The following is a 22454-nucleotide window of genomic DNA, read 5'->3' as shown; positions in this document are numbered from 1 at the left end:
GTTTAAAGATCACCAGAATCATGGGCAGAATCAAGGTGGTGTAAAATGCTCATCAATATTGACACCTAAGAATTTTGTCATATGTACTTGTTTCAGTGGTTTGATTCCAAAGGTGGAGGAATAGGGTTTGTTACGTTCTTCAGTCTCGTGAGGATAAGTGGTACAAACTTGTTTAGCATATACGTTGTGTTTTCACATAATAGTTAATGTACCACTATTACCGAAAGTTCAGAAAGATTGACAGACCTCAGATTGACTTGACTATTAAATTTAATATCACTGGTAATTTGAACGAGACCCTGTTATCCATAAAGTTAAGGAAATGTTATTAATTTTTATTGTAGTTTGATAGATAGGTTGATTAGTCCAGTAACTTAATTGACTGATGGAAAACCGTGTGTAAATAAAGTTATCTTATCTTATCTTATCTTATCTTATCTCATCTTATCTTATCTTATCTAACGAAAAGGTTTGTTTTGCTTAGAAAAACCAAAATAAATTGTTTGTTTTTCCCTTGGACTATGTAAATTGTATGGTCGTCTTGACCTATTGCTAAAGAAAATAAAACTGAACAAGAAGTATACATGTGAACTGATCAGGCAGTTACAAAATGTACCTTCTTAAGGTAAGGTGACATTTAGTCAACCATTAATAGATAAACCCGCCTCCTCCTGATCCCCTGCTCCCCTGCTCCCCCCCCCCCCCCCCTCCACCGTTAATCTCTTGGAACTTGGCCAAAGCAATTCAAAGATCTAATAGCAACATTTTATTGGTGACAAACACATTTTATGGCTTGCTCGATAGATATGTAACAATGACGCAACGTTGGCATTGATCCCGGGCTCAAATTGCGACCAACTTTAACCGCAACTAGTCTCAGGTCCACGTTGAGCGGAATATTATCTTTTAAGTTAAGTTAACAGGTTGCTATTAGCAACCTGCCTCGTCTGACTCTGCAGGTAAAATATTTACTTTGTGTGGTTTTGAATTTATTGTTTAATGCAAAGGTACCCGTTATTTCACCAAAAGTTATACACGTCTGGGATTATTTAATTCCTGATTGAAATAGAATATCAATCATCTTGAATTGTCTTTGAGGATATTAGTTCCTTTGGCTCCTTAATTAATAACGAAATGATGGACCTCGCTATTTTTTTTTGGAAGTTTACAGTCGTACATGTACAGTAGTACTAACATTGATGCCATTTAAATGACATGATCACGACGTTGTTTCCACCAGCAGGCTTTTAAAAGTGACTGATTTACCTTGACAGCGGAGAATATCAATTAATCACCTAAATTACTACTTTAACAGGAATTTTTAGTTTGATATTGCGGTAGAAATAATGAAAGTAATACTGAAAATGCCTGTAAAGTCGAGTGAAAAATATTAAAAACAAACAATGAAATGTTATTGTTTTGGTTGTGAGAAACAGGTGGGAAAAGAGATTAATCCATCGTTTTAATGTTATTGATTTAGGAGGATCTTCTCACGCATAACAGTAAAAGATAAGATCCCGCCCTATCTAATTTGAGAAGTGCTTTTACTTAAGGGTCAAAGGTGATGGCTTTCATAAGTACTGCGTTGATTCTTATGAGCTTTTCGACGTTTGCAAGTAAGACTTTACTATGATGATTTCGACTGAGTTATTTGAGATGTTTGTATTGTGCGAAACTCATATCTCTGTTCTTTCAAGCACAGGAGGCACGTGGAAATACGGTGACAGTGATCTGAATCGTGGGGGTAAGTCATGATCATGTTATCCTAAGCATTGACTTTGAACTCGTAAAAAAAATCGCAATTTCCGCCGCCCTGTCAGGCGTCCTAATGGCACTACCTCTGGACGCTTTTAAGATCGGGTTCCATATGATTGCTTCAACCACTACGATCGTAGAGATAACTTAAGTGTACCTCAGTGATTGTTGTCGCAATGATCGCTGGAGAGTAGTTTCCATATAATCGCAACGATCTCTGAACTCCTTTTTAGAGCGATCGCAGTGATCATGTGGAAACCAGCCTTAAGCAAATTTTACATAGCCGCATCAGAAATATCCATTCAATAAAAATATAGCTACATGTATACTTAGCACCAAATCTTCAACCATGCTGGACCAAAGTATTAAATTTATTCGCGATAAATAGATGTCTGGAGGTCCGTTCTGGGGAACTTTTTATTCAGAAACCCCAAAAGAACTACCAAACTGAACCTATTGGTTCTGGCTCAAAATAATTTATTTTGACGTTTGATTCAATTGTGTTTACCATTGGTCGGAAGGAACCGGTTAAGATCAAAACTGAATACTGGTAGGGTTTTCATTTGAAATCCGATTTAGTTGATGGACGACTCGAAATTGGAGAAATGGAGCAAATTGAATTTCATGACAGTTCCATTATTTGACTTTCAAACAAAATTTGCGGATTTTTTGGGCTAAATGGTAAGCATCCCAAATGGTATCGAGGGTATAAGTGATTCGATTACCCCGCGGGTCATAAAATAAACTCTATTTTCGAGGGAACTCGACTGAAGTTCACTTCTTCACGTGAACACCCAAGCGGCTTTACATGCCTGTTTATACCCTCCACAAAAGAATAACATCAACATTCTCGCATTCCATAAATGAATCGCTTAAGGAATAACTGTTGAAAGTCAGTCGCGTTGCGATTTGATTTAAAATGTATTAAAATGAAACTCCTATGAGCGTTATGCTGCATATGAAAAATTCTGAACTTAATACGGGTTTAATACTTGCACGAAAACTTAAATAAAAATGAACAGTCACCCGTTTACGTGTAAATTAACCAAGCTAGTCTCTGTATTGATAACCAGTTTATGGCCCTGACGCATGGGGAAACGTTGCTAGTGCATGTCGTCAAGCCGACCAATCACCAATCGACATTGTGACCAAGGAAGTAGAATCAGATTCGTCACTTGGAGAGCTGGACATCACTTGTGATAACGACAAAGGCTTGTTCAATGGAATACTGCTTAATAATGGATACGAACCAGTGTTAACTGCTGACAATGAAAGGGGCACTTGCAACCTGACTGGCATTGCCTTGGACAACAAGAATTTCGAACTACACGATTTAAACGTTCACTTTGGGTGTGATTCAGACAGAGGGTCCGAGCACACAGTGGACGGAAAACCTTTCCCGGCAGAAGTAAGTGTCGATACTAATAAGGTATTGGTCCTAACTACTATTCTATTAGTACATGTATACTTCCTATTCAATGGGATAGGATAGGATAAGATTTAAAGTGGCAATACGGCTAGCTTACAGATATCCCACTACCAAAATTAACATAACTAGTATAATTAAGATATTAAAAGTTATAACATATTCATACAAAAAAAATTGAAAATTTCATTAATAGACTGATACAGTAAAACCAATATTTAAAATGTTAAACTTCGAACTTCGCTAACAAAATCCTTGTTTCCAGCTAACGTGCGTATATTGTCAGGTAGTGTGTTCCAGTGTTTCGCAGCGTAATAACTAAAACACTCAAGGCCATATTTGGTACTATTCACCTTAGGTAGGGACAAAATTAAACATTTGCGCCTCGCAGGTTGTAATTACTCGTTCTGATGTTAATAAGACGATTAATGCTTGCTGGCGCTCTGAAAACAACTGTTTAAGGTAACTAACATGTCCTGGATATTACATATTGGCTGAGTTATTGCACACTTTACGCCAAACTGGCGACGTTTCCTGGCTAGTTTTTTTCCGAAGTTTCGGAGGAAGGTGCAAAAATAAAATGGCACTTTTTTAAAAGGCCTGAAGTTTATACTACGTAATACTACAATTATAAATCGCTAATTGAAGGGTAAATGAATTATAATTTCACTGAAACTATCAAATTATTCGCTCTTGATATTTATGAGGTCATATAAAAAATTATATTTTTTGCTTATGATTTTACAATTCACATATAGCTGCAATTGATGTTCTACAACACAGAGTACGGAAGTTATGAAAATGCTGCCCCAAAACAAGACGGCCTCGCTGCCATTTCAGTTCTTTTAAAGGCAAGCGTTGATTGTTATTGTTTTGTCTGTGTCTATCTGCATGTCTTCCTGTTTGTGTACCAATTTGTGTGTTCGTTCTGTTTAGTTCTATTTGGTAAGTGGGATTTGTTTTAATACACAATCTAAATTTCCACTTTGAAAGATCTGGTTTATTACATTTCATTTTAGGTCATGTCTTGATCATAAGACAAGTTTTCTTTGAAAGAAAACTTGCAAGTGTGCTGGGTTGTCTTTTTGCCAAACACCGTGACAAATTAGTGATAGTAAACAAAAAATGAACTCGAAGGACGAGACGGAGTTATTACGAACGACCAATTTTCCTAAGTTTAGTAAACTTGACCGGAAGACACTTTCGCCATCCTTTACTCCACCGACGCCTTAAAGAGTTTAATATGGAAAACATTCAGAGTTGTAGCCCACATAAAGCTACTTGAAAATAGAAAGGTCTAGATGGGAGGTCGTGATTGACAAACTGGGTTATTATTTAAATTTGGTGATTTGGCTATAAACCCCACTTACTCTGATCTCTCATTAAGAATGCATTTAATTTATTCAGGTTGGGAAGTCTAAAAACGAGGCATTGGACAGCATTGTTGATCAAATGGACGACGTTGCGGTGGAAGGTTTGTCTGTAGACAGTTTCACCTTCCATTTTTAAGTAGCCCTCAGCAAACGTTCGTTATTTAATTTCCTAGTTGAATTACTGTCAATCTCAAAAAAATAACGTGGGCTAACCTTTTCCTTGGTGATCTACTTTTTTCCTAAACACGATAATCTAGTTAATACCGAACTGGCTTGAATAGTAGAGATGATCCCCAGTGTTTGCAAGCACAAAACAGCCAGAAACGCACGGCAATTTGGACTAATGTGCTGAGATTTCACAAGAAATGTCCGATTTCTGACTTATCAAGCTGTTTAACTGCGCTTGTTTTAATGCCAGACCTTCTGAGCTAGTAAGTAGTCTCGAAGACTCTCGATCACTATATACATACATAGAGAGTGTCACGTGACTTCATAAGCTGCGTTAAGTTGCTGAAGGTTGTTAACAATTAACCGACATATTTACTTTGCTATATCTACCAGGCTATTCCATAACCAGTAAAACTCATACGCCACTTTCATCGGTCAATACTTAGCTCTTATTAACCGAGCAGGAGGTTTGTATGGTAGAATCTTTACCGAGGTCGTGAGTACAGACGAACGCAGTGAGGTCTGTACACACGACAGAGGTCAAGATTCTCCCATACAGACCGACTTAGCTTGGTTAATAAGATGTTTATTATATGGCAAAGAAGAAAACTTTAATTCGTTTAATGTAACTGGTTTGTTGACATTTTGCTTGCAAACGGAGATGAGCTTAACTTAAACCTGCCAAAATTTTCTCGTCCTCTTTACTTTTTTTATTTTTTTTTATTTTTTTCGTCATCAGGCTTTTTGGCACTTCCATAAATGATTGAGAAGAAAATAAAAGAAAACGGTGAACATTTTTGATTTGGTACTTTTTCAACGCAAAATGAAACCGGTCTAGATGGGAAAATCTAGACCGCGGTCAATATCGATTTCAGCCAATCAAATTCGTGAATTTGGTAGTTCCCAGTCCTTGTGAGACACAGCCATATAATAAACCTTGTTATTAATGGTATTATGTGCTTACAAGATGTAAAAAAAAGTTGCACACATTTCCGCGCTTAATAACTAAGGCTAAAATGTCCTAAATCAACTTACTTCTGTACCTCTTCTGATTCACATCAATGTCTACTTCCTATCAATTGTATTGAAGGATCCAGCATTCCTGTCTATACCCCAGCTGACAATTTGACCTTGGCTGACCTTGTTCCGGACCTTGCTGAAGAGCATGCTCCATTCTACACTTACAAAGGCTCCCAAACTACCCCTCCCTGTTATGAAACTGTGCAATGGATTGTCATGAAGAATCAAGTAACAGTTACGAAGGATCAGGTAATTCAGACACTGACTTTTCCTGCGTTTTGAATTTTGGTATTAAATTTGTCATTTATCTGTTTGCTTGGGTTTTCGAATTTCTTGTAAACTGTCATGGAACAGAAGCAGCAGGGTTGATTCACTCTGTCATCGAGGAGTGAAGAATAAGAAAAGTGCCCGAACAATTACAGTACTTGTTTCCTTGATTAATTAACAGTACTTATTTCCTTGAGTAATTAACAGCACTTATTTCCTTGAGTAATCAACAGTACTTATTTCCTTGAAGTTATATTTTGTTTTCTTGTTCTCCGCCTTTCAAACAAATGGAAATCATGGTTTCAATTGTTGTCTCTCGATCTTGAAATGTTTCTTGAGTCAGTCAGTTTGCGAGTCATTTCGTTGGTCAGTCCTACTCAGACAGTCGGTCGGTCAGTCAGTCACTAGTCAGTCAGTCAGTCAGTCTATTGGTCAGTTAGTTCGGATTGATAAGTCAAATTGTACAGGTGAAGGTAACTAATGTCTATCTTTTATTATCTTTGTTGACAGCTTTTGGCTTTTACGAAACTCACGTCTGCAAAAGGATCTGAATGTGACAACTTTCGACCAACCACGCCGCTGAACGGTCGAAAGGTGGAAGCCAATTTCTGATTAAGGTGTCGTGGTCGTTTCTTTATTTCTTATTAAAGCCATTTACAAAATGTGGTCGAGAGTGCTTGAGCTTGATTGGTGTGCAAACCCGGTCGATGATGCATTGCATATCATCACACGATTGCCTTTTAGGATTTTCTGAAGAATTATTTTGAGAAATCCTCTCAGCATGGGTACCGCATCGGAAGTGAAATGTTAAAGTCATCATACTGATGCAACTGGACTGGAACAACAATAGCCCTTTTGCACGACCCGGTCACGTGATGCAAAATCAGCCATCCAGGGACGCAAGTTACACAGTTGGGTTTCCAAAACAGAGCAATCCGTACCAGTGTATCTTGACATTCCTTTGCCTTGGATGTCCCACTGTGCAACTTGCGTCCCATCATGGCTGATTTTGTACCACGTGACTGGGTCGTGCAAAGGGCCTATCGAAAGAATCAGTTACTTATTTCAAGTTTCCCATATATGGCAAACGGCATCACATATATGGCAAACCCTAACTCTAAGATTTGATTAAAATATGTTGCTACTGGCTTAAAAACTATCAAAGTTTTAACCATGCCTGGCTACAAACCAAATATTTCTAGTTTTTGAGAATTGATCCATAGTTTCGTTTGAAGCGTTTTCAGTTCCCTTTGCCTCGAGAAACCGCCTTCTATGATGTCGAGGTACAGCATTATTGAAATAAGTCATAAATGATGTCTTTCTTTAAAATAGTTTAATTGAGGAATAAAATTAATAAACGTCAGTACAAAATGAATCGAATAGACAGTTAATGCATACAAAGTGTAAATTGTTTAAACATCGATAAGACATGAAATGCTTTATGCATCTTTTTGTAGTCTAGTTATAAGTTATAAAATGTATATTTTAAGTTTAACGATAAAACATAAGACAAGATTGCAGTTGCTCTGGTTTTACCCAGTTTGAATGTATTGACATAATTTCTCGCGGCTCAGGAAATATCATAACCAATATACATAGCTTTTGCGCATGATTAAATATAGTAAAGTATGACAATTGTTGCTTCTGACTAAATTAGTGGGAGTTTCTTGGTGTTACATTTGTCAGTATTGTTAACAACATATTCAAAAGACAATAAACAAATGAATGCCTACACCAAAACACAGTTATTACCCAGACAATGCAAGTTTCCCAGCGTTAGGCCCAAGTCAAACGTCGACCTTCACATGAGACGAACTAAACCAAGCCAATTAAGTCCATGATAAGTTCGACGTTTGATTCAACTGAGTTCGTCCGTCTGAAGAAGACGGATAGAACGTGTTGGTCGATCTCAATTCGAATGAAGTTCGATGTTTGACCCAAAGGTCGAACTTTACTCGTCTGGATCGACTCAAATTGCAGTTAAGTTCGTCTCATGTGAAGTTTGACGTTTGCCCTGGGCCTTGAATAACCCCTAAATCAACCATCCCATATAGAAGTACAAAAGCCATCGATCACAAAGCTGCAACATAACTATGAAAAGAAGCAAGGGCCTTCTATAAGTAATAAATGCTGTCGAGACTAGTTAGATTTGAAAGTGACTTTGACTTCTCCACCTGTACGTAATAAGAAACAATAAACCAACCAAAAACAAACTATAAAGCAGTTACTGGATGGTTTGTATATTTTTAGCAGCTATCGTGGGTTCTGTATCCTCAGTTGAACTGAAGGGCTGAACCTTCACCATTAGTTGTCAATTAGAGCACAAGCCCTCTACTTCCCGGGCGATATAGAGCCATTTCAATGGCGTCAATATTCACTTTTACGTCTTTAAGATCACGAAAATCTTCACCACGGAAAGCACTGTTATGAAACTCATTCTTGTTCACACCAAGAGAGTCAATATCGCCGTCCATCTCTGGACTCTTAATGGGTTTTGGCAATGGAACTATTTCATTCTTGTTGGAATCTTCTGTGGGTTTCTGTTCTCCTACGCTAATATCATCACTTTCATCCTTTAACAGTTCGTCACTTTCTTTGTCAGACAGTTCATCATCTGCAGTTTCCTCATTTAAACTGTTGAAGGAAGGCACATTATAATAATCCCTGGATTCATCTAAAACGCTCAAATCCAAGTACGGATTGTCCTTCTGCATCATCTCCTCCAGTCTCTCTCGTATTTGGGTGAAGTTTGGTCTGTCATCTGGGTTTTCCATCCAGCAATCCGTCATCATACTGAACCTAATAAAATGTCGATGCATGCTTATTGGTCAATGTGTAAAAACTTTACATATATGCAGACTGAAATCGCTGACATGGAGACATGCAGACTGAAATTGCTGTGAATCTGTTTTTCTTGTCTTTTCTTATGGATGAATGAACAGATGACAAAAAAGAACCAATTTCTTTAGGCATGAGATTCCTCCCCTGGTCTATTTTATCAGTAACGTTGTTTCTTCGAACAATTTATTGTATGTATGCTTTCTTTTATTAGACACCCCTAAAGTTATTATTGTTCGCTAGCTATGACAGCTTTCATGCTAATGTAATTATTTCCTTCACTATTTCATACTAATGGTACCTTTTTCACAATTTATTAGTCATGGAGACCAGAACCTCCATGTATCTTTGGAGGCCTTCTTGAACAATTTCCCCCAAAAAGTTTTCCATTCCTTTTTTTCACAGCAAAGTTAGCGTGGGATCAGTAGGTTGCTTAGTGACTTTCCCGACGATATATTTCATTCATTAGGACAAACAATAACTGCATTCTATCATTATCAAAATAGGATCTTACTTACATTTCATCATTACAAATATCTGGTTTTTCCATTCGATAACCCCCCTTTAGGAGGCGAAGTAACTTTCTGTTGTTTATTGTAGGGTACGGAGTTCCGCCTGAATGAAAGAGAGCTCCAAATTACACATCTATTTCAAAAATTAACAACACATTTCAAAAACGCTACTACATTGAGTCAATTTCTGGTTTCATGGAAGCTGAATTGCAAGACGCGTTACTGGTCAAAAAAATGCTAAAATAATGATATTGAACTTCGCATGTTTCATAAGTTAGGTAATGGAAACCTTACCTAGTGTGATCAGCTCCCACAAAACAACGCCAAAAGCCCACCTGAATGAATAAAGTAACAAAAAGTGCACTGTTAGTCGTCGTTTAAAAAGAAAAAGCACTAGACAGCTGTTAAAACAAGAGGGACACGCGACGAATCTGTTTCCTGAAACTAGTCCTATGATCTGTTCTTCAGCCGATTTCTTGCTGGCTGGTTACCTCAGCGGGAGTGTTGCCATTTCTCGTTGACTTTGCTTGCTGCGCACAGCAGGTGAAGATATGGCCTTGGCCGCAACCATTTGGACATATGCCCTCTCCCTTCCGCTATCAAAGATGAGATATGGCCCTGGAACTACTCCCCCAAAAGACTTAAATATGTCTGCCGGCTATTAAATGTCTACAGAGAAATTTCTTTAGAAGTAGACGTTCAGGAATTAAATTTTAGCTGGGGAAGATGGAATAAAATATTGTAAGCAATTCGAAAAATTGTTTTTCAAATGCTTATTTGTTGGCTAAATTGCAGCCAGAATGACTTCTGACAAATTTGCACCTTGTGTGCCCCCTGAAAACAACATTTTCCTACTTACACGTCGCTTTGAGCTGTGAAAGTTTGATCAAAGATGGCCTCGATTGACATCCATTTTAATGGAAGTTTTCTGTTTCTCTTTGCATGGTAAACTTTCTCTTCATACACGTGGCGAGTCAGGCCAAAATCCGCCACTTTTGCGATCTTGTGTTCACCAACGAGAACGTTTCGGGCTGCTAAATCACGGTGCACGAAGCCTTTCCTCGCTAGGTACTCCTGTGAACGCATTTTAATAATCAGAACAATTTGTAAAGTAAGGGAGAGAAAAATCGACAACATGAGGACGAACAACGTCAACAGGAGAGTTGTATAAAGGTAAAACATAAGAAAATAATTAAACAGCCAGAGCTAATTGTAAACTCTTTGAATGTTTGTTTAAAGTTCAAATCTGGGAATTCGGTTTTGTTTTTGGAACACTCCGTTCTCTACACGGGATTGTAATGTCTAAAGATGGTAACACAACAAAGCAATAGCCTCACCATTCCTTCGCTAATCTGCCAAGCAAACGCCATAAGATCTCCTGGAGTAAGGATCTCCTCGCCTTCATCTTCCTCGTCATCAGCTTCATCTTCTTTGGACATTCCTTTATTGTGCATTCCAGCTTCTTCCTCCGTTTTTGAAGACTGGGTAAATGATAGAATCTGAATATTTCCATTGTCACCTGCTTGTGCCTCAGGGCTGTTAACATAAATGCGGTCGCTTTTCGTGGCCTGATAACAGAAAAAAAAAAACACGTTAGTTTCATGCTTAACCAACCTTAGGGTGACTTTCACACATTTCTTTTAATAACGGAGCTCCCACTGGCGGAGCACCAAGGGACAGAACCACATGCATGCATAGAAATAAAAAACATGCACCTCTTTTTTCATGGTTAACATAGTTAGCGGCAAGGATCGCGGGCGCTTTCGCCCTACGACGACGACAACGACTACGTCGTGCAACATGGCGACCATACTCGATCTTTGATTTTGGACACCCAAGTTATGTTCAATTGACAGTTGTCAAAGTAAGGTATCCGCTGACCAGTATCAGGTGACCATTTCTTTGGCTCACCCTCAGAGCTCACCGAAATTGCGTGATTTTTTGCTGACCGTTTCTCAGGCACTGGTTCCCGATTAAGCGAATTAACCCCTGAAACCACACGCCGAATAATTACATGCTCAAAATCGATCAGTTGCTGAGTTTCTTGCCCAGGAAAAACGAATGTTTGTTTCCTTTATGGCTAAGTTACTGTAATGAGGAGTTCCGCGTTTAGGCTTGGCTAAATCAATATATTAGCCTGCGATTTGATGTCGCCTCGTCACTCATCGCATCTTGTCACAGCTTACTTCTCTTCAAGTACTAAAATTTAGAGCCAGCCGGTTCCATTTGTTCAGATTGTGATAATGGACGCGAGACAAGAAACCTAAATTGGGAAACCAGAAATTTTCCAAATCATGCAGAAACAAATATTAATCGACATCGCAAATCATCATGCTTAAAAGTGGAGTTTGGTTAGCCGAAGAAAACAAACAGAAGCGTGTGAAAATACGTTTTGAATCCTATAAAATTATCTCAAAGATAAGTTCTAAAATCGTGTTTTGTCAGTAGGAATATTTTTGAACATGTAATATGCTTATACCTGTATTGATATTCCTCCAGCCTTTCCATCAATAACATATGTTTCACAGTAGGTCGAACGGTAAGGCCCACGTGACTCATCACCAAGGTATTCTTTTACCTTATGATTGAAAGAAAAAGAAATCGTATAAATGCCAGAACCAGTATTGTTCCTGTCCTTAGTTGCCAAATAAAGGTACTTCAGATCAGAACTGCAGATAACTTTCCTTAAAGTGCATGTCAAGATGCGCAGTTACTCAGGAGCCTGGCATGATTCCAACTTTCCAAAACAGTCATAACAAGTGTGTAATGTACTATGAGGTTTCTTTAAACCAGGAATGTGGAGATGCAGCAGTAAGCAGGATGTTCGTCTCTGTAAGATTTCCGTTCATTAAAACCTTAACATTGTATCAAGATCCTCTTTTAACTTTTAGAATTCTCCTTTTTACTAACCCATAAATTGGGACCCTCAAGGAACCTTCCACAAATGTTAAATGGGGTTGGTAAAATAACTTAAGATATTTGATATACGTGTGTTACTTTTACCTTTCCTCGTCTTTTTCGGAGATAATGTAAAAGATCACCATACGGAATATATTCAACCAGTAAGAACATTGGTTCTTCCACAGTACAACATCCCAGCATGTTAACAATATTCTTGTGTGATCCCACAGCTTTCATGAGTTGAATTTCCTCAAGAAATTCTCTTCTTTGGTCACCGTCTGCCATATCTAAAAACGAAATATAGCACACGTAAATACACATAAATAGTATATAGACATCAAATTGATACTCTCAGATTTATCTGGCTAGTATCTATGGTCACCCAACCCGAGAGAGAATTGACACTTGTTGTTAAATGGGTTTGGGAAAAAAAAATGAAAGTCACCCAGTTTCGTCAAGGCAAGAAGCTAGAACAGGAGTTAAGATCATTTATTATTTAGAACTAATCAGAAAAAGCGGTTCTACTTGAGGAGAATCTTGTCAATTAGTAAACTAGATCCAGTTAGTCCAGTCCATGTGTTGTCAATATTGTCAAGGCTTTCAAAGGTTAAGACTGATCGGAATGAATTACGGCTATTCTAGTCCAGTCCATGTGTTGTCAATATTTTCAACGCTTTCAAAGGTTAAGACTGATCGGAATGAATTACGGCTATTCTAGTCCAGTCCATGTGTTGTCAATATTGTCAAGGCTTTCAAAGGTTAAGACTGATCGGAATGAATTACGGCTATTCTAGTCCAGTCCATGTGTTGTCAATATTTTCAACGCTTTCAAAGGTTAAGACTGATCGGAATGAATTACGGCTATTCTAGTCCAGTCCATCTGTTGTCAATATTGTCAAGGCCTTCAAAGGTTAAGACTGATCGGAATGAATTACGGCTATTCTACCGACGAAAACTATTGCGACTGGCAAAAAATAACTCTTTTACTTTAAACACTCTTGCTGAATTTGTCCAGAGCAGTAAAATCATCTTACAGTGTAGCTGTATAAGAACGATTTTTTTTTTTCTGTCGAAGGCACGAATTTGTTTGTCAATGGAAAGATCATAACTCTTAACTTCAACAGATCTCTACTGAAGCAATTTTGCTCTTTCCACAGCAAAGGCCAATTGTAGATCGTGCATTATCCTGCCGAACCATACTAGATAAGATTACTTTTTAACCCTATGGCTGCTTATGCAAATATCAAATTTCGTGGTAAAATGCCAATGGAAACTATAGGGGTGGGGTGACCAGCCTGGTCTTACAACACAGATGAAACAATTACAATCTTTTCAAAATCGCTTTGCGAAGAAGATCGTTAAGTCGAAAATGTCATCAGCAGAGGCTCTGACGTCGTTGCGGTGGGTGTCTTTACATGCGAGGCGGTTCGGTCATCGGTGTTGTGTTGTGCAAGATGCAATGAAAGGTAGCATCCCCGAACATTTCGGTGTATTCAGATCCACCATGAACCAACAACACGGTTATAATACCCGAAATGGCTACATGCCCAAAGTCAGTAGGCCGAGAACGGAATGGGGAAAAAGCAAAACATATTATAAAGCCATTAACGACTGGGCCACACTACCAAGTGCTTTAAAGAAACTGATGCCGAAAACTATTTTTAAATACAAACTGAAACAGTTTTTATTGAACCATTTTAACCTTAGTTAGTAGTATTTTAATTCTTGTTTTAGTTTTTAATCTTAGTTAGCTTACCGCATAGGTTTTCGTCCTTTTTATTGTATTTTAGATTTTAATGTATTTTAAAGGTTTAACCTTTATTTTCTCAGAGGACCCTCCTGAAAACCACCTTATGGTGATTGGAGGCCTCCTCTTAAAATATTATGTATTATTTTATTATTATTATTATTATTATTATTATTATTAACATAAAATTACTTGAAATGAATTCATGTTGATCATCTCGAGCCGGATTATGAGGTTACCGAAATAATTCACAATACAACCCACCGTGTAGCATTTTCACCGCCACTGTGAATCCGCCAGTCTGCTTGATTGTGTTTTTAAGAATCGACTTCATTGGAGGCATCATGGACATTTTCCGTGAGGGCGTAGAAAGTTCTTTGAGGATTCCCTTGTATACCTTACCAAAGGCCCCTTCTCCGAGCTCTTCCTCCAGGGTCACCAGGTCACCATCTACTTCCCAATGATCAATCATTAGCGCGTTTTTGCTGTAGAAAACAATGCATGCATTTGCATTTAAGTCCTGAACGTACTAATGATTTAGGCAAAAACCGCTCATAATGCTCTGTTTCATTTCTTAGTTCAAATGGGCTGTGTTGAGCATACGGATAACTTTTGTCACTTTAAATCGTCGGAGGTGGAGGTTCTGCCACTTTGTAAAAAACAAATAGCTCAGGAGAACTTTTGTCTCCTTATAACTCGCCCCTCTATATAGTGTAAGCAGCAAAGATAAACGGAGAAATATATCGTCGGGGATTTTAAGGTCAATTATAGACGTAATTCAAGTATTACTTTGACAAATTCAATTTAATTTGAGATTAATCTTGGAGTCCTCAAGTGTATCAATGGTATCATTATAAGCACCCTACCCTGAGACACGCCCTGCCTTCTTCTGTCTTTGCTTCTCTCTGTAGCACCATAAACTCACACATATGACAATCAGAACAGCTAACAAGACTCCTACAACAAGCACAGCTAACTCTGCGGTGGACAGTGGATCAGCGAGAGGCTGGTTATCTAAGAAAAATGGCATGAACTGATCATAAATAAAATTAATCTGGTCGTGCATTGACTTAAAAAAGTACATCGCGTTTGCAATAATAGGAGCGTTTACCTTAATGCATGCAATGAATCTAAAACAGAAGTTCCCTATTGTTTGCATAGTAATCACTGTTCGAATTTTGATGTAGCGAATTTTGTACTTCTACCTAAGCATCACACATCTGTTATTTTAGAATAGAACTCGTACTGCATTTAATGTCTCCCGATTCAGTCGCATATTTCCGTTGTTTCTAATAACAGTATAAAATGCCACGTTTTCATTTTTACACTACATCTACTTCACGAAGCTTTTAAAGTAAAAAATGTCTGTCAAACATATTTTCCACAGAAACATATTGTTCCGTGAACATAATCCTTCACTTCAAACAGTCCTTGTACTGTATGCCTTCAAGCAAAGTAACTATTTGGTTGCTATAGCTTCTATAAGCAAATTATAAACATTCAGATTTCGAGGTGAATCGAACATGAATAAAGTTATGTATTTACACAACAGGGGGATATTATATAAATAATGCTAACCAGTTTCAAGTTTCCAGACGAGCGAGATCTTGGCATCTGCACCCAAAACCTCAGGCACAACAAACACTGGCGTAACCTTAAAATGTAAAGGGATTTGCATCGATCAGTTCCCTTATAATCAAGCAAGATTTAAATTTATTTTGAGCATTTTGTGAAAACGTTATCGTTGCGAACGTTACAGAAGGTGAATTATTGCGCTGATCGTCCAAGCGAGTCCACACTCATTTTTAAGGCTGGGAAATTCGACTGAAGCACTAATTCATGATATCCTAGAGCGGACTGAGGGTTTTGCTAGCGCCAAAATGATGTGGCAGTAATAATTTGTGTAATTCAGTCATTTTCGAAGAATTTAGAATTAATCTTTTCTGGGCGGAAATTTTAAAATTGCGTTATTAAAACTCAATATATCAAGGGACTCCGATACCCTTTTTAGCCTTTTCGTGAAAAAAATAGATACACTTATGACCGCTTAAAAAAATGGAGACTAGGAGACTCGTAAAATTCGACTAAAATTTTGCGAGACCTAGAGTTGCTGAAGGACAACTCTTCACATCTCAATAGAAGTTATAGTCCACCACTAGATTTTCCCCGATTCTTATTGGTTTAAATAAATCACGTGACGCGATAGTGTTCATTCGCGGAAAGACACTATTATCCCATAGTGTCCGTCCGGGGAAAATACACGGATGGATAGTGGAAATTTTTCCGTAAACAAGCTGGCTTATAGAAAATAAACAATTGAAATTGCATTAAGTGTTTTTTGTCTGTTTTCTTTTTCAAATTTTACTTCTAAGAAGGTTGAAAATAATTTAATATGATTTTTGAACTGACATGTGGAAGAAAATTTAGTGGTGAACAATAAAGACAATGTAGTGTTAGCTCGTGTTTATGTCTCGGAACTATCAGTTTAATAGTAGCTCCTTTGAAATTTGATGTTATTAAATTAATACTAGCATATTTGCTCTCGAAGCGTCGCTTCTCGGGCAAATATTTGTTTCAAGAACATCAAATTTCCGTGGGGCAACTATCAGCCAATAGTGCCTCGACAGAAACACTTAATTGTTTGAAATAGTTACCCGCGCTGTTTCAAGGATTGAATGCGCCATAACAGGTACTTTCAATTCAGTATGTGGTAAATTAAGTGAAAAAAAATGCTTGTTTGTGTTGATGATAAATCACCTGGAATTCAACTCCATCAGCTCGACTGATTTCATCGATTGTAGCATTTGTACCAGTCTAAAAAGAAGGATGCTGAGCGGTTACTTTTAAAAAGTAAACATTTATAACCTAGGAGAGATTAACTTGTCTGTTCCGTCAATTAACCATTGAATTATTGGTAGATATATACCATAGTATACATTTGTCTGGTTTCTAACGTGTTTCAAAAGACTGCGTTCGAAAACCGTCTAAAGAAACAGCCTTCATGCCAAAGGAACTCTCTTCATTATGTCTGGGGATTAATGTAACCATACGCATTGATACAGCTGTAGAACATGTGGGCTGCCTGCGAAACTGGTGTCCACCTAATCATACAAATCAAGACAGCATTTGAGCCTCGTGGCTTATCATCACAAAATTTCTCTCCGGTTTCAATCATGAGGGTTCAGTGCCCAGACCAAGAACAGAAAACAGTAATTATAACTTATCATATGGCTTGCGTTTGTCTAACACGCGCTCTGATTGGCTAATACTAATTCTCCCCTAACGCCTTCGGACCGATTATGGACCTGCAAAAGCGAAGCAGAAAGCCATATAATAAAAAACTTATTTACCTCGAACGTTCGGTATTTACGGGAAAATCTCAAATCTCGGCTTTGCCGTACTGACGGCAAGGTCTCGGTCAGAGTTTCTCCCGTGAAGACCTCACTCTCGGTTAATAAGCAGTTAATAATGAATTTCAATCATTATCCTTACGGTTGTGATTTCGGTGTTCAGAGCAGTTCCTCTTCTCCCGCGCTGTGAAGAATCTGTTGGTAACACTTTGTACTTGTAATATTTCACGTCACTGTGAGTGAAATTTGGTTTTTGACAGCTCACTGTTGTTCGAAAAGTGTCATTAAAAGTCGGTACAAGAAAATCATATACCAAATCATTGACCTGGACAAGCTCCTCTGCTGGTTCTATTGGGAAAAAAATAATAACAAACGTGTTATGTTTGTCAGCTTTCGAAATGTTTTAAGGACAATTAGTGAAAAATAGTAAAAACTTGAACTCTTGATAGTGGCCAGAAATATGGCAAAGTAACCCTGTAAAACTCCACGTTGTATTTCCTCACCTTCCGCTTCAGAGTTTCACAGCGACACATCCTAAGCCTCAATATGCGTTTGTACTCACCACATCTCTAAGCTTCGCTTCAGAATTCTATGAACTTACGAACTTTCCTCGCGAACTTCGCAAAATGAACATACTGAGTTAACAGAAAACAGTAAAGTCAAAAATACTTGTTCAAAAACTGTCACGTGCACGCGAGACTTGTTACATTTGTCTATCCGGGTGATGTTCTCTTCAACTCTTTCAACTGTTCGAATTCACTTGCCAACAAGCGCTCTAAACATTTTCGGTCGGCACGCACACAAAAGACACGTCTAAGCCATTTTTGGAGGTGTGCAAAATATAAAAAAAGTCATAAAATTTCAAAAGCCCAACAAAAACATCATAATCGTTAATTGAAGTGAAGCTATTCAAACAATTATTTTCAAGACTTTAAGTAGATTGCTGGTAAAAGTTCAAATACTTACGAGGCGCGGTTACTCGCTCCTCTGCGACTTTTCCTGTTATGTGTATATTGCTGAAGATAGGAGTAATCTGACAAAAGTAAATTAACACTTATTAATGACTTATTCTGCGGGCAAAACAGTTAATTTTGTTCCCTGAGAAGTCCAATGCTTCCTGTCGAGAAGCTTAGCAGAACATTAAGACAAACTGGTTTCCCTGAGGACCAGTCAGTCCACTGAGTTCTTTGGTACATGAACGTCACACCACGAACGTAGTAGATCCGACGATGGTTGTCGGTCAATATCCAATAACGGTGTAATGTTCATACCCTCTCACTTCATATATTTTGTGATGTTACCCACTCAGTCTCGCTTTTGAAGGGAAATAGTTTAATTATAAGACCTCGACGGGGTTAACGGAAACGCTTTTGGGGAGAAATGGAAACTAGACCGATACAATATTAGATCATGTTACTAATGTTTAACAAGAAGACGAGAATCAAACTCTCAGCAACTGACGAGAAATTAAATAAATCAAGTTATTTCTCGCCAAGGTATTAGCCTCTTTGGGAAATCAAAGCTTTTGAAATTTAGATTTAAGCTTTCACTAACTACATGTGAGAACATTTAAAATCTATCTAAAGGTAGAAATGAAGATCGTAAAATTTACTTGAGAAAACGGCATTACCTGACAGTCATGGAAGGAAAATTGTAACCTATAAATAAATGTATAATCTTTTACCTTCACAGTGACGGCTTCACGAGGAAATATCCCGGATATTTGCAATAACGTTTGGTTCTACAGGCAAGAGGTTGTACAGTTAGCAAAGATTGTAACGAACAGATAGTATTTGAAGTTGCCGTAACGCGAACAATAAATAAATTCCCCAGTTAATAGAGAGATTAAGCATGACGTTACGTCAAACGGCAAACGGCAAAAATGAAACTTTCGCCGTCTGTCTTCAGCTGTCTATAGAGTAGAGTGAAAATATTTGTTTTTGCGGTGAATAGTAGGGGACATTTTTCTACTTTTGTGTGATTTAGTTAAGGATTAGAAGAAAAGAACGCAAATTCAGATGTAATCTTTGCCGTTTGCCGTCTGCCGTAAACGTCATGCTTAAACTCTCTAATGAGTCAATCAACCCCTATTCCAATAGGGTTGGACGCATTTTTCTGTCACTCATACGGGACCTTTTTTCTCGTGGTTTTCCGAGGAAATAGCGCCTGGGGCTGCACGGGTCATATGAAAAGAGCCCTTGGGCCCAGGTCAAGCCTCGAACTTCACATGAGACGAACTAAACTAAGCGAATTAAGTTCATGATAAGTTCGACGTTTGACTCAACTGAAGCAGATGGATACAACGAAAACCCGGGGAGGAGGCACATACGCGTTCCTTTACACAAACTGAGCAATATAATGTAACTTTCCCATTCCTAAACGCCTAAAATTCACTCCAAACGATGAAAAAAGAAGAAGAAGAAGAAGAAGAATGAGAATGAGGGAAAAAGGACTGACCCAGAATGGGCTAAACTTGCTCTGAAATTTTATATAGTCTATTTTGACCAGTACAAGATTTTCATTAACGGTTCATGATCCAATGACATAAGTTAACTTACCACTCCACTCTTGGAACATCCTGAACGATCAGTGTCTCTCACTAAACCGGGCGAGCAGGAAATCTGTTCTCTTGAATAACCGTCAAATTCGTAGGACATAGTATAGGAGTGCACGATGCTGTGCTTGAACGAGGGACTTTCCCAAGTGAAATTCACGCTGAATGTGTTGCTTTCTTGGTCTTCAACAAATGATCCCGAACGAAGGTTTCCTACCTGTATTTCCTTGTTTTCTGGACCTTTGAAGGAAAATAACAAAACGAAATGGTCATTAATGTATGACGTATTTGAAGGTGTTTTTGCTCCTTTTTTCGACAGAAATGTCTCAATATAATCTCATTCCTCATCGTGCCCCGCAGGACACTTAAGGCCATAAATATAATACTGAACATTTACTTACTTGGTGGTTCAATAACCTTCTGCGATGGAATTCCTGTGACGACAGCTGCAACAAATTCTGGTGTTACCTTTGAAGAGAAATTGGATGCGATGAATTTAACAATAGATTTTTTTCTTGTTTCATTTAGCAAAAGTACAAAAGCTAAGTCGAATTCTACAGCGGCATCGTCGTTGTAGCTCACAGCAACAACAACAACAACAACAACAACAACATCAAACAAAAACACAAACTGACAGTACTTCTTACCTCTACTTTTAAATTGTCTCCAGGTATCAAGTCTTGAACAGAAAAGAACGTCTCCACCTTGTTAAAAAATATATTTTATTATTTACTATATACGCTGTTTTAAACAAATTCAAGCAGTGTTCACGAAACACAAAAGAATATCTACAAAATATGGGAGAGTAAAAACAAATACTGATAAAGGGTATGTATGGGGTTGAGTGGATGGCGAAATCGAGATCGGCAAAATTTAATGATAGCTAAGAAATTTACTGTTTTTGTTATTTACCTTCTCCATTGTCCAGTCATTTACTCTATCTGGATTCCCGGTCCGTTGGTATTTTATGGCGTATGTGGTAACACTGCTTTCATTAAACTGAGGCTTCTGCCACGAGATTAAATAATCATATTTTTCCGAAGTGCTTGTGTTGAGTTTTGTGTAAGTCAAGTTCTGAACTATGACAGCGCTAGGATCAGGCTCTGAAATGAGAAAAGAAGACTTGGTGTTAGCATATATTGAAAGGTAAGAACCCGATTGTTTGTTTTCCATTTGTTAATGACGTGGGCGCCTAAGCGTTTCATTACTAAAATAAAAACTCTCGAATTGCATTAACCAATGATCCTGTTTTTAATAATAATAAAAAAAAGATAGTTCTTACTCAGTAATATGTGGCTAGTCATCAATATTAACACGATTTCATCTCTCGGTAAATAACTATCTGCGTGACCGATCGTCTAAGCTACTGACTAAGCTACTGACTGAGTGACTAAGTGACTGAGTGACTGAGTGACTGAGTGACTGAATGACTGAGTGACTGAGTGACTGAGTGACTGAGTGACTGAGTGACTGAGTGACTGAGTGACTGAGTGACTGAGCGACTGAGTGACTGAGTGACTGCGATACTGACTGACTGACTGACAAGCTGGCTGACATACTGACTGACTGACTGACGGACTGATTGACTGACAGACTGACAGACTGACTGATTGACTGACTGACTGACTGACTAATTGACTGACCGATCGACAGACAGGCAGACAGACCGACCGAACGACCGACAGACAGACTGACAGACACATAGACCGACCGACCGACCGACAGGCAGACAGATTGACTGATCGATGACTGGCTGACTGATGGACTGACCGATTGATCAGATGTACGAAAGAGAGACGCAGTGACGAATTGAAAGTTACTGGCATACCTACTTGGTGCAGTTGCCGATGCAGACTCCTCTAACCTCTTTATGTTTGGGTTGTCAAATTTTGGTGTAACCTGAGAAACCAAGACGAGATAGACTTGGGTGAAGCAGAATTGATCCAGAAATTATTAAGATCGCCAATGTCAACTTATTTTCAAACTTGAACAAAACCAAAATGCGTTATGAACCCAAATGGCAAAATATGAAAAAGAACAGTTAGTAATTGTAAGTAAATCGTTTTCTGGTGGATTCGCCAACATTTAGCAGCGACAGCCGTTTCACTGATTGCTAAAATGTCTTCTTCTTGCAAGGTAGCAAACTTGCTGAGGACTCTTGCGATCTGGGAGGTGGACAGCGTACATCATCCCACGTTTGAGTAACCAATCAAAATGTGTAAAAACACTGTTATCTAAGCAGTAGAGCACTTTTTCCGTGGTTACATAGCATCATCTAAACACGAAGGGGGGTTCGGATAATTCGAGACAGTTATGTAAACCCGAGACGCAGTCGAGGGTGCATAGCTTTCGGGAATTCTCACAATCCCCCGAGTATTTAAATGAGGCCATGTAGACACGGAAAAGTACTCTATTGCTTTTATAAAATACGCGGGAATCTAAACTTCACAACCGTGTTTACATAGTCTCTTCTAAATACACCTACTGACAAATGAGAGCGCGCGTAGTATATCAATTATTTTATAAACACTAATCTAATAGAG

General features: G+C 38.3%; 2 protein-coding genes across 2 annotated transcripts in view; one reads left to right on the top strand and one right to left on the bottom strand.

Annotated features, from left to right (window-relative positions):
• The first annotated feature begins 1483 nt into the window (after window positions 1-1483).
• LOC110065427 (carbonic anhydrase-like) lies at window positions 1484-7662 on the top strand. Its single transcript, XM_089292008.1, has 7 exons — window positions 1484-1616; window positions 1703-1744; window positions 2829-3163; window positions 3940-4032; window positions 4589-4655; window positions 5813-5991; window positions 6520-7662. Exons 1-7 carry the CDS (start codon window positions 1565-1567, stop codon window positions 6619-6621), a joined length of 870 nt encoding a protein of 289 aa, XP_089148134.1. The 5' UTR covers window positions 1484-1564; the 3' UTR covers window positions 6622-7662.
• The window catches only part of LOC110065324 (uncharacterized), an 83167-nt gene continuing 68038 nt past the window's right edge, over window positions 7326-22454 (bottom strand). The window contains exons 21-39 of the mRNA XM_089292001.1: window positions 21744-21810; window positions 20824-21014; window positions 20559-20615; window positions 20313-20379; window positions 19916-20151; window positions 19042-19098; window positions 18324-18390; window positions 17500-17705; window positions 16765-16821; window positions 15586-15661; window positions 14874-15021; window positions 14272-14492; window positions 12363-12547; window positions 11839-11937; window positions 10697-10927; window positions 10219-10433; window positions 9654-9694; window positions 9366-9462; window positions 7326-8808 (exon numbers count right to left, since the gene is read on the bottom strand). Of these exons, the coding sequence (XP_089148127.1) occupies window positions 8325-8808; window positions 9366-9462; window positions 9654-9694; window positions 10219-10433; window positions 10697-10927; window positions 11839-11937; window positions 12363-12547; window positions 14272-14492; window positions 14874-15021; window positions 15586-15661; window positions 16765-16821; window positions 17500-17705; window positions 18324-18390; window positions 19042-19098; window positions 19916-20151; window positions 20313-20379; window positions 20559-20615; window positions 20824-21014; window positions 21744-21810 (2802 nt within the window). The 3' untranslated portion in view covers window positions 7326-8324. The remainder of the gene's footprint in view (window positions 8809-9365; window positions 9463-9653; window positions 9695-10218; window positions 10434-10696; window positions 10928-11838; window positions 11938-12362; window positions 12548-14271; window positions 14493-14873; window positions 15022-15585; window positions 15662-16764; window positions 16822-17499; window positions 17706-18323; window positions 18391-19041; window positions 19099-19915; window positions 20152-20312; window positions 20380-20558; window positions 20616-20823; window positions 21015-21743; window positions 21811-22454) is intronic.

Source organism: Orbicella faveolata, unplaced genomic scaffold (genome assembly GCF_042242905.1).
Source record: "Orbicella faveolata isolate gen_17 unplaced genomic scaffold, um_ofav_v1 contig_24, whole genome shotgun sequence".
NCBI classification, from domain to species: domain Eukaryota; kingdom Metazoa; phylum Cnidaria; class Anthozoa; order Scleractinia; family Merulinidae; genus Orbicella; species Orbicella faveolata.
Note: the sequence above shows the minus strand (reverse complement) of the source record. Positions and strands in the feature narration are given on the sequence as shown.

What these genes read in the sequence shown, in the direction of transcription:
- LOC110065427 (XM_089292008.1), top strand. Translation starts at nt 1,565, where the DNA reads ATGGCTTTCATAAGTACTGCGTTGATTCTTATGAGCTTTTCGACGTTT. An exon ending in CAGTGATCTGAATCGTGGGG is followed by an intron (nt 1,745 to 2,828) that starts GTAAGTCATGAT and finishes ATTGATAACCAG; the next exon opens with TTTATGGCCCTGACGCATGG. An exon ending in TAACAGTTACGAAGGATCAG is followed by an intron (nt 5,992 to 6,519) that starts GTAATTCAGACA and finishes CTTTGTTGACAG; the next exon opens with CTTTTGGCTTTTACGAAACT.